Genomic DNA, 12,209 nt, shown 5'->3' on the forward strand with positions numbered 1-12,209 from the left:
ATTACTGTAACATGTACAATGCTTTGTACACTATAGAATCTGTATCTTTAGGGAGCCAACCCCTATATTATGTATAATATTAAATTTTATTACACACATTCTTAAGATAATTACTTTAAAAGGCATAAAGTTTTATTTAAAGCAATGTTTTAGACATATATGTTTTATTTGAAAAGGCTGCTTTTCTACTGGTAAAAGTTTATGTGTGCTTTGTGGGGGATGTCTTAGTCTAGGCATATATTTGCCCATTGCTATGCATTATATACAGAAAATTAAGTTAAGTAGAAACTATAAATGCTCACTATATTCTCAAATCTCCATGACAATCTCCAGCTGCAGCTTAACATTTTACATCTTGAACTAATGTGATCAAATAGTCAATAGCTACAGTAAATCATGAACCATATCAGCTAGCTTATTATCATTACAATAGCTAAAGTTAGCTACCATATCAAGTAATCCTTTGCCTATAGTTCAGCATAAAAAAGCCAACAAACAAAATAAATGAAAAAATTGGGAATTTAAAAACTTGCAAATATGGATCATAAAAAAGTAAGGAAACAAGGTTGGGGATACTGTCGAAATTATTTACTCAAACTACAAATTCCTATTTTGACTCGACCAAATGTAATTCTAGGTAACAGCATGGAGCCAAACTTGGGGTTTGTAGTTTGAGTAAATAATGTCTACAAATGAGTTATGCAAAAAAGATTTAAACAGTAATACCCTCAGTACTTCAATACTGTATTTAATCACACTAATTACTGCTGGGATTCCCTGTGTATTTTACACAGAAGAAGAGTAATTTCACCTAATTTTATTTTTTGGTGAGTACTTTACGCTTAATGTTGCAATGGGCAAAAACATAGTATTATTCAATGTAATACAATATGTGTATATCCCCACAAGTAGTGAATCATATAGAAACAAGTCAGTAAATTGAGTGTTAAGAAATACGCACTTTACTGTTGTTATCAGAAGATAGTGAACTGACATTTAAAGTAGACAATGTCATCAGTAGTTTGCTACACTTGTAATTTATTTGTGAATTTGTTATAGTGGTGAATGTTTTGTACATATTTATTTTAAACTTTTAATTCTTGTGTACCATGTATACAAGTTCAAATGAACATGCTACTTTTTTGATTGAGGTATGTTAATTTTGCTCATGTATTTTTTCATTTTTGACTTGGTATACGATGCTGTCATGTTCTGAACTTGTAAGATTATTCGCATATCAAGTAAGTAATTAAAAATTTTCAGATTTGCTTGTAATAACAATTTCAAAGATTATTTTCATATGCCTTTACATATATGTTTTAAGTCTTCATTATTACAGTAGTATTTTTATTTTCTAGATGAAACAACATGGACAAAAGCATCTTCTAATATCACCCATGAATTTTTCATGGTACGTAATTTGACACCATCTACTACTTATCACTTCCGTGTATCGGCCAGGAACAAGTTTGCCTGGGGCGAGGCCAGTGAACCTTCTGAGCCTTGTGACACTCTGGCAGCTGGTAAGAGTAAATTTTTTAAAATTATTCTTATCGTAGTTGTCTCCTAATAGTATCTTTATGTAAACATCTGTGAACTAATAGTACTTGTCTAGCTTTTTCTGTAAATGTTTACTTATTGAAAGTGTGCTAGAAAAAAAGTGTTAAAAAATTGTAATATACTGTTGATCATGCATGCTCCAAAAAGTAAATATTACTGGCATGAATACAAACAGTACTCCACTTTAGCATGGAAGAGTTTCAAAATAATTCAAATTCTGATATTACCTCAGGTGCTGAGAAAATAAAGATCACTAGAGCTCAGAAACATTGGCAGGAGCTGTCTTTGAAAGGTCAAGACCTGATTTTAGATGATTCATTAACATGCAGGTTGGACTATTCTGTTGAAGAAAATCCTGTCCCTATGGAAGATAAAGATCCTACTCAGTTTTACAACTTTGAATCAGAAATAGCAAGGTTTGTTGTCCAATTGCAAAGCATTTTAAACTAATTTGTATAAGCTCTTTATAAATATTGGCAATACAAGAATGTGATTATTTCAGGCTCTTAACATAGATCAATATCAACATTGTGTTGCTGAAATAAACAATTTATCATTTTTATATGGTTAAAGGCCCTCCAGTGGTGCAGCTCTAAGTCTGAAGATACATAATTCTAAAATTTGGGTTTTGATATCTATGATGAGCAGAGCACAGATAGTCCATTGTGTAGCTTTGTGTTTAACAACAAACGAATATATATCTGGTTTAGGTTGTTTAGAAAGGAACATAGAAAATATTTTTAAAAGGGTTATTTAAATTACCAGAAATTAAATAACAGCAGTAGAACTAATTACAAAGTATGCTTTTAAAAATGAGACAGTTGGGACTTATTATTTGTGTACAGTAGATACTATATATTAGTCTGTAGAATGGTTATTGTAATAACGTATGAATTATAAGTAGGAGGTAATAAATAAATGTATGTTTCTTTTTAAAAAAAAATATAACAAGAGTGTTTTTCTGTTAAATTTCTTTCCTCCCAGGGGACGATTTTCTGTTGTTGTGAAAATGAGTACAAAAGATACCAATCAAATATTTGCTGGAAAAATCATTCACACTACAAATCAAAATGAAACTGAAGTGCGTAGGGAGTATGACATTCTCAAAACCTTGAGGCATGAAAAAATTGCATCTCTAATTTCAGCAGTGTCTCACAATGATCTGACAATTCTGGTGTTTGAGAAGTTGTCTGGTATTGATGTCCTTTCATACCTAACTATGAGACATCAATATAGTGAAGAAACTGTGATGAAAATAATCCAGCAGGTACGTGTCTTTACAAGTGAATGAATATTAACAGAGTATAAGAATACATTGTAAGTCAGTGGAAACTGTTTGTTATGTGCCACATTCTCCGGAGGTCTGTGTGTTTTAACTAGTCCAAAAAATTGTGTTAACATCTTTCTTTTTTATCTTTTAATATATTGAAAAATAATATTTCTTGATGATCTAACTATAATCTCCTTGCTAGATTGTACTGTATGGATGTATTAGCATTTAATATCAATTTTTGAAATTGAAACTGCATTGTTTTCAGAGCTGGTTGCAACTTAAAAGTTGAAGATAATCACCTTAACTTAAGTTTGTTTTTGAACTTCATTTTGCTTGGTTCAGCCCAGCATGGCCAGGTGGTTAGGGCACTTGCAATCTGAAGGTCGCAGGTTTAAATCCCCATCCCACCAAACAGACTCGCCCTTGAAGCCATGGGGGGCATTATAAAGTGATGGTCAATCCCACTATTGGCTAGCTGCCTTCCCTGTAGTCTTTCACTGCTAAATTAGGGACAACTAGCACAGATAGCCCTTGTGTAGCTTTGTGTGAAATTTGAAGCAAACCAATCCTGCTTGGTTTTCTATCATATTTCTTTTAAAAGTGTTAGTAAATGTTGAAAATACTCACTATATATGATTTTTTGCAGCTTCTCTCATATCAAAGACAAGTGATGTAACAAAAACATAGATTAGGGTTGCCATGTTTAAAGCAAGACAAATGTTTAGATAAGTATAGGATTAAGCACAAGTATGAAGGTCATTTGTGGATAAAAAAGACAGTAAATGTTTTTTGAACTGAAGGTAGTAGATCCTGGTGTAAGAAGTATAAGAAACACAATAAATAAAGGTATGTTCATCTGTAAGACTGGAGGCTCATATTATTTATTCAAAATGTTTTTAAAACATAGTTAAGGGGTTTAATAAAAAATATATTTTTCCAAAATAAATACATGTGATAGTATTAAAGTAAATGTAGATTTATGATTGATGAAGATATAAAAATGTTATTTTTATAGATTCTTAATATTTAAATGTAAGTACGGCAAAAAAAACAACTATTTATTCAAAAGTAAATTTAATAATAACATTTTTACTATTTAGATTCTTTAATTTAGAAAATATTAATGAACACAATCTTTAAGTTTGTAAATGACAAATGTGTTGCTAATCTGGTCATGATACAATTATAGTATTAATTTTTCTGGATATTGTTCTATTCAGTTCTGTTCACGATTACAAAGGAATACACTTTTTAAGCGCCTCCATCCCCAAAAATTCAGCACTTAATATAAAGGCACATATTTCTATAAAATTCAAAATCAAAACATACCAAAAACTTGATCAGCCAAATGTAATTTATTGGTACATTATAAGTTTTAAGAATTATTTCTTTATGAAAATGATCAGAAAGTGAACCAAAACCTAGCAAATATATGATTGCATGTGCCAGTATTTGAAATTGCCCTACAGACTATTCTAATGGGAATATTCCTTTTATATATATATTATAAAGCAATTTTAAAATTGTGACCGATCCTAGACAGTCTTTAATATATATATTTCTTAAGAAATTAAAATTTTTAATTAAATTTTCTTTTGAACAGTGGGAATTCAGTCATAGTTAAAGCTAATCTTCTAATATTTAAAAAGACAATTTTATCTTTTAGAATAACATATAAGCTAGTGATATTCTGTTCTTTACTGTTAGTTTCACTGACAGTATTGGTTAAAATGCTCAATATACGTATATATGTATATTTATGAAGGTAATATTTCATCACTAGTTTAATATATGTATTTAAGACTAACTCAAATCTTCTTAATTTGTCCTTACCTCATGAGATATTATTGGGGTTACAGCCAAAAATATTGCTAATAGTACATTCTAATCATTATAGGTTTTTGTTTTGTGGTATTGCATATTCTTAGTTAGATGGATATATTAAATCTGATCAGAAATTGTTGATAATTTTTAAGTTTTTCAATTTTAAAATTTTGAAGTCTTCAATTCTTCTACGGGAAAATTTTAATCTAGTTATAGATTAATAAGTATATAAATGAGAAAGGATTACATCAGACATTCTAGCTATAATATTATAACTTGTGCCATGCAATGAGGGAATACGTAATACGTGGAGAGATTTCAAAAACTGATTAAATAAGAAACAAAATACATTTTTAGAAGTATTAGAAAAGGTAAAACTTTTTATGTCAGATAATTAGTAAGTAAATAGAAAGATTTAGATAATGTTATCAAGGTAAGAAAAAAAGTTATTTTGTTTAAAGCTTTAAACTATGAATATTTTCCAAGTGTATTAGTTTAACTTTAATAAACATTTATTATTTTATCTTTCAATGTACATTTTATTTAGTTTCTTATATTAAAAATAAAGTAAGCAGTTTTTAAATTCTTGTGTTACGTTCACAAAATGTTATGGGTGGGACAAGTAATGGTTTTGGTCAGATATATTGGATTTTGGATATCCAGCCTGCGACATATGAGCAGATTATGATATTTTTGGATTTGGACGTGACCTTACATATTGAAAATGTGCTGCAGATGTGAGCTACTGCTTCATTATAATAAAATATTTAAAGTAGTTACTTAATCATTGTTTTTCCAAAATTTAATAAGAATGTAACACATGGTGTATAGTTCCACAAGAGTGTGAGGCCATTGCTGGCCCTTTAAGGGAATTCTGTACATGGGGTTGTGAAACAGGGATTTTTTTTCTCTGATCTCTTGTTGAGACTGTTTGGATTGTAATTGTTGTTACTGTTGCTACCATGACTGTGTCATACAGTACAATACAATGGATGGTGCATTATTTGATCAGATTAGATATTGGTTCCATCTTGAAAATTTCAGCAGTATTTTATTTGTGTACTTGATTTCAGCATAAAGGAATTTAACTTGAACTTAATGAGATTCTTTACTACCACTTAAAATCTGATTAAAGATTTTTAACTGAAGAAATTGATGTCTCATTCTGTCAGTCAGTTTCACATATTTTCAGAAATCTCCAATTTAAACTAATACTTTGTGATTTTAATTAAATTTCTTCAAAAGTTCAAAAGTTATGCAAAACATTAATTACACTTCTTTTTCATTGTAGTCAGCTATTGAAACTTTTGTAAAAAATCCTACTTGTATGAATAAAATTACAAGAAAAATTCTTTCATCATTATATGAAATGAAAGTCTTATTAAAAGGTGTATAAAATCTGTATTAAGTTAATGACACTTATCATTTAGTTTAGGAAATCTTTGAAGTTTTTTCAAAACTAGGGACAAATAATATTTTTTGTTGGCAATAACAAATCTAAATCAAAAGAATAATTTTGAACAGTTAATTTTTTTTTTTTTAGTTTGGCATAACATAGCGATGATGCATGTTATCTAGAAGTTTTCTGAGTTGTAGGAGCGGATATATATAGTATCATGAGCTCATGACATTTTAAGTTTTCTAAAACAATAGGGGAAAATGTGTATATAAACACTAGTCACCAATGGAGTTATGCATTGATGGATTGGTCAGTTAGTGAATCTGTTATTGTGTTATTGATCGAGTTGTGAGTTAAACCTAGATTAACTCACAATTAGTGAGTTAAGCCTCAGTTAGTTATTGAGTTATTTCAGTGGGTTATTTAATGACCCAATCAGTTTGTGAATCAGCAAGTTAGTCATTGAGGGATCGGTCAGTTAGTGAATCTGTGATTGTGTTACTTATCGATTTGTGAGTTAAGCCTATTGGTCAGTTATTGTTAGTTCGTGAAACTGTGTTAGCTACAAAACCTTCATTTAACAAGGAAAATGATGTATTTTCATTAAATGGACTGCGCTTTGCATTACATTTACAAAATAATCAAAATGAATCCACCCAATGATAGAAAACATTACAGCAATATCTTTTAGATGGTTAATATTTGAGATATGTTGAAACTACCAAAATTTGATAGAAATGAAAATTACACTTTTGAAATCTGAGTCTAATTAAGTACTTTCAAAGTATCATACTTATCAATGGTGTTATAATACAATATAAATCAGAATCACACTATTTCTAACCATTTAGTCCTAAGTTTCCACTGTTTCTTATATTTCAATTTATGGAATTCACCATCTTTAGTTTAAAAAATATAAGTTAATTTTGAGACCTGTTTCCCCACAGTTGCCATTCATATTTAACTGTGAGGTCGAAGTAGGTTTTGAACAGTGTTTTCACTTTAAGTACAGCATTCCTGTAGCCATTTATCATTTAATTTGCTCTTGTTATGGATGAGACTACAGGAGATTTAGTTTGCTATTGCTCAGTGTACTGTAAGCTTCTTGTTCTTATTGACACTTCACTGAAAAATGTAATGGAAAACCCATCAGTGAGAAAATGTTAATATCCTTTACACATGCCACAAGAATGTTATAAATCCAAGATACTTCTTTCATAGTTGAAAACGTTTGTAACTAGAGGGTCACTCAGTGGAGCACATACCTCTGCCATGCAGCATTGATCATATTTGACCTAAAAAAAATTTGAAAATGTGTCCATATGTCCATCATTATAAAAGTAAGCATTAAATGAGGAACAGATTTAGTTTGTTTTACACCTTCAAGTTGAAACGTTTTTTACCTTCATATTTTGTCAAAGGTACTGGATGGCCTGGATTATCTTCACTTCCGTGGCATATGTTATTTAGAACTTCAGCCAGACAATGTGGTGATGATTGACCAGCGATGGCCAGTTGTGAAACTAGTTGATTTTGGGGCAGCTCAGTATGTACTAGAAGAGGGAGCCAAGATAGATATTAAAGGAAGATTGGAATATATGTGTAAGTATGTTTGGGATATAGCAACGATCAAAATTTACAAACTTAGAAATTTTTTAAACTTAGAAATTTTTTTCATAAGTTTTCCTGTTACGAAAAAACTTATCATATTAAAGTATTTGAATGTTGTGCCTATCCTGTATTTGAAAATTGTTTAATAAGTTTATGGAATATATTATAAAAATATCTTCTAAGTTACAGTAAGTATCAGAAAAAAAAAAAGAAGAGAGAGAGAAAAAAAATGTTTCTTATCATCTATGTATAAAATATGAATTCAATAATTGAAAAGCTTGAATAGTTTTTCTTTTTTTCAGTGTATATAGCATAGTTAATAGTAAAATGTATAGTTTTGTATTACTTACTTAAAAAAAATATTTCTCTTAGCTCCTGAAATAGTTACGAAAAAAGAAGTAAACTCAGCCTCAGACATCTGGGGAGTTGGAGTACTCACATATATTTTGTAAGTTTTGCAAGAGATATGAGATATCTTCATGTTTTGGAACTCGGCATGTTAAATAATTAGTTTCATAATTTTTTACATATAACTGTGGTGAAAATGTTTTACAGAATTTGTTAGAACGTAGTCTTAAATAGTACAATTTTTTTTTGTTGTTAAAAGCAAATCTCTTACAAAGTATTTGTAAAATATATTTAAATTTGTTGCTGTAATATTTAAGTTATGTTTTATGATATCAAATCTGATTTATTGTCATGCTTTAATTCATGCAAGTACAAATAACGTTCCCTTAGTTGTAATATAAAGTTTGGATATGTTGCACTTTGACCCACTAAGTATTGTTCACAATGTTTCTAGTGAAAAGAAAGGAATTTTATTAGATTAGATTTTATGGAACAACTTGTTATTTTTGGTGTATTGATCCTTCAAAGTACTGATGCATAAAAACTGTGTTATTCTGTTTGTAAGCTTTTAGAATTTTAAAATTTCTCTAAATTTCACTTCCTTTTTTTTTGAGCTTCTAATTGTTTTGCCTGAGAAATTTTGGTAGAAAATTTCACGTTATTATTACAACAAATTTATGTTGATAAGAAAGTGTGTTGTTTTAGCATGCAATTATTTGTGATGATGAGAAAGTGTGTTGCTTTAGTATGCAGTTATTTGTGATGATGAGAAAGTGTGTTGCTTTAGTATGCAGTTATTTGTGATGATGAGAAAGTGTGTTGCTTTAGTATGCAGTTATTTGTGATGATGAGAAAATGTGTTGCTTTAGCATGTAGTTATTTGTGATGATGAGAAAGTGTGTTGTTTTAGCATGCAATTTTTATAGTTAATGAGATTATAAGATACTTAATCTTTAGAGCACTGCTGACCACACCAAATCAAGTAAAATCAAATGCCAGACTGTAGTTATAACTGCTTATGAAAAAATATGTAGGAGTAAAAAATGTAGATCATGTTTTTTAAATATTTGTGTTAAATCCAAAATGTACTGAAAATTGGATGTTTATTACAATGGAGTAACAGTTTTCTTAATGCTATACAAAGTGAACACACCTTTTTATTTAACTTTCCCTTATCATTCCAATAAATTACTTTCTGAAGTCTCAGACCTTTACACATAGAAATAGTGTGTGGTACAAGATTAAGGAAATGTTAAAAAATGTGTTAATTTCTTTTAAAGTGAACTTATCATTTGCTCTAAGTTTTTTGTCAGCATTTTACCATGCTGTGAGTTATAATGTAGAATAATAGGTTTAACATGTGGTTTAGAATATATGAAAGTAACAAGTTTGCTGTTTACGATAGTGATCGTGGTGTCAAGAAAGGGTATAGATTTCTGGACATTATCAGTATGAATAAGTGTGAGCATTATGTCGGAGAGTTGATTATTAAGGAATTCAACCAATTCCAAAAGAGAAGGGAGTTCACGGATCCAATACCAAAAAATGTCGTCAATATATCCGTACCATCTAGTTGGTTCAAGATTAGTTTCAAAATTTCCACTGAGTACGAGCTGATGATTCAAAGAAATGCATAAAAACAGAGGCCGCAACGACAGCAATACTACTGCCCATAGCGATGGAGCTACTATACCCCATTATACAACAATATATATATATATACTTTCTCTCCATATTTTTCAAAGATTTAATGATCCAAGAAAACTTTGTTTCACCATGAATACTTGTAACCAAAACAACAACAACAATCAAAAACTTGAGGTGTAAAAAAATGTACAAGTCAAACTTTTTATGTTTTAATTGAATTATAGTAAAATCTTATAGTTTATTGCTTTAAAAACTTAAGAAGAACTATACTTTTTGAAATGTGTTGTCCATATAGTTCCTAGGCTAAGCTTTTTGAGAGCAGTGTTTCAAGTTTATATGTAAGAATTTAAGTGTGTTCTGATGAAAAAATTTTAAACACCTTTTTCTCTTTGTCTAAAAGTTCCCTTATAAGCATATAAAATTTTGGTATTGATTAGATATACAGTTTGTTTAAAGCTCACCCATAGTTCTCTTTTATGAGTTTTAGAAAATTTGGTACCTGCTGTTTTTCATATCATGTCCTTACTTGTGTACTTAGGTTGAGTGGAGTGTCTCCATTCTTGGGAGAGACAGATCAAGAGACTGCAGACAATATTACATATGTCCGCTACAGGTTCGACCATCTGTATGGTGAGGCATCACAGGAAGCTACTAATTTTCTCATGCATATATTCAAACGTACTCCTCAGTAAGTTATTCATAGTTCACTTGTCTTTTTAGAGTATTACTAGTTTTTACATTTTATTCAAAATTAAGGTTTTTTTATTTAGATAAATAGATTAATTGAATAAAACTTAGTGTATGAGGAATTTGAAGGAATGTTGTAATTGTCATTGGTATAGTTTAGTAGAAAGAGATTTTTACAAAGTGATTTAAGTAGTTACAGGTACAAGGATTTCTGATTGTGTTTATAGTTTAATTAACATATAATTTTAGAATTCAAGTAACGAAAGTATCTGAAAATAGGATCATGCAATTAACATGCTAAAAGTGTTTCATATACAATCAGTACAGTGGTGTAGGAAAGAATTGCAAAGGGGGGGATGCTCGGCTAGATATGCAGATTTTACAATGAAAGATTGAAAGTATAAGCAGCTGCTTAAAGCAGCTCAATCTAGGGGAGGGGTCAGAAAATTGATAATATAACATACAGTTACTATATAAGCCAAATATTTAAAAGTGGGGGTGCTATAGCACCCCTGGTTCCAATGCTGTTCTGTGTGATTTAAGGCTTGTTTAAGCTTATTTAACAGTGTGAGATGTTGATTTATTATAGTACTGATGAGGACAGGTCCGTCTGTTGAAATTCCTAAGATTTTATCAGGGTTTTTTAAATGTGACTTACCACCATTTTTGATCCTGTATGTCTTTATTATCATACCCATGTGCTAATCCCATTTTTGCATCTCCTCTGAGCAGGATTAAACTCGTGACCTCTCACAAACCAAGTAAAACTCTTATCAGTCGAACTAGCAGGTTAATGGTAATCCCATTTTTGCATCTCCTCTGAGCAGGATTAAACTCGTGACCTCTCACAAACCAAGTAAAACTCTTATCAGTCGAACTAGCAGGTTAATGGTAATCCCATTTTTACATCTCCTCTGAGCAGGATTAAACTTGGGACCTCTCACAAACCATGTAATACTTTTATCAGTCGAACTAGCAGTTAATGGTAATCCCATTTTTGCATCTTCTCTGAGCAGGATTGAACTTGGGACCTCTCACAAATCAAGTAAAATTCTTATCAGTGCTAGTAAGGCACTTCTTAATAACTCAATCTATTACACATGCTTCACTTTTATGGTTGTGCTTATTTTCCTAATTTGAACTTGATCATCTGATGTCATGAATATGACTTTTTTTTTAAATGGCTAAAACTGTGAAAGCATCATACAAAACAATGATGCAATGATAAAATCTAAAGAATGAATTTTATGATAATAAACAAGTCAAAAAATTAGCAAAGTTGTATACACAGCAACAGATAGGTATTCTGATATTTTTTTATAACCTGAAGGGTATGAATGTTTAGATTTTGAAGTTCTCATACATAGTAAAACTAAGGATTAAACTACAGAAATATTTGATTTTGTGAAATACTAGAAGGTATCGGAGAAATAGAAGTTAGTCTAAACTATTATGTATGAACACTTCATGGTCCAATCATCAGTACATAATTTTACAACCATTTATTTACTGCAGGAAACGACTCACAGTAAAGGAGTGCCTTGAAAATAAATGGTTGCTACCTAGTGAGTTTATGATTAAGAAAAGAGAACAAGCTGTCTTCCTGTCGCATTTGCTCACAGAATTCTCGGAGAAATTCCATTCTGAGAAGCAGTCCGCTACACCACAGAGGTTGTTGAACATTAGTGGAACATCTCTTCCAAGGTAGTAAAATCTATATATACACCTGGAAAAAAGTTAAGCACCCCCGTGTTTTTTTCAAGTGATTCAGATTCGACGTTCTTGTGACTGATTATAAGTTACCATTCAATCTAAACGTGTTTATCAAATGAAATTATGCATTATTGGGCACAAGAAAAC

At 30.3% G+C, this 12,209-nt stretch overlaps 1 protein-coding gene across 1 annotated transcript in view; it reads left to right on the forward strand.

Moving 5' to 3' along the window:
- LOC106465351 (obscurin-like) overlaps positions 1-12,209 on the forward strand; it is a 128,553-nt gene that overhangs the window by 112,010 nt on the left and 4,334 nt on the right. The window contains exons 76-82 of the mRNA XM_022393222.1: positions 1,359-1,523; positions 1,793-1,976; positions 2,545-2,827; positions 7,478-7,658; positions 8,040-8,115; positions 10,201-10,350; positions 11,865-12,053. Of these exons, the coding sequence (XP_022248930.1) occupies positions 1,359-1,523; positions 1,793-1,976; positions 2,545-2,827; positions 7,478-7,658; positions 8,040-8,115; positions 10,201-10,350; positions 11,865-12,053 (1,228 nt within the window). The remainder of the gene's footprint in view (positions 1-1,358; positions 1,524-1,792; positions 1,977-2,544; positions 2,828-7,477; positions 7,659-8,039; positions 8,116-10,200; positions 10,351-11,864; positions 12,054-12,209) is intronic.

Source organism: Limulus polyphemus, unplaced genomic scaffold, assembly GCF_000517525.1.
Source record: "Limulus polyphemus unplaced genomic scaffold, Limulus_polyphemus-2.1.2 Scaffold1918, whole genome shotgun sequence".
NCBI classification, from domain to species: domain Eukaryota; kingdom Metazoa; phylum Arthropoda; class Merostomata; order Xiphosura; family Limulidae; genus Limulus; species Limulus polyphemus.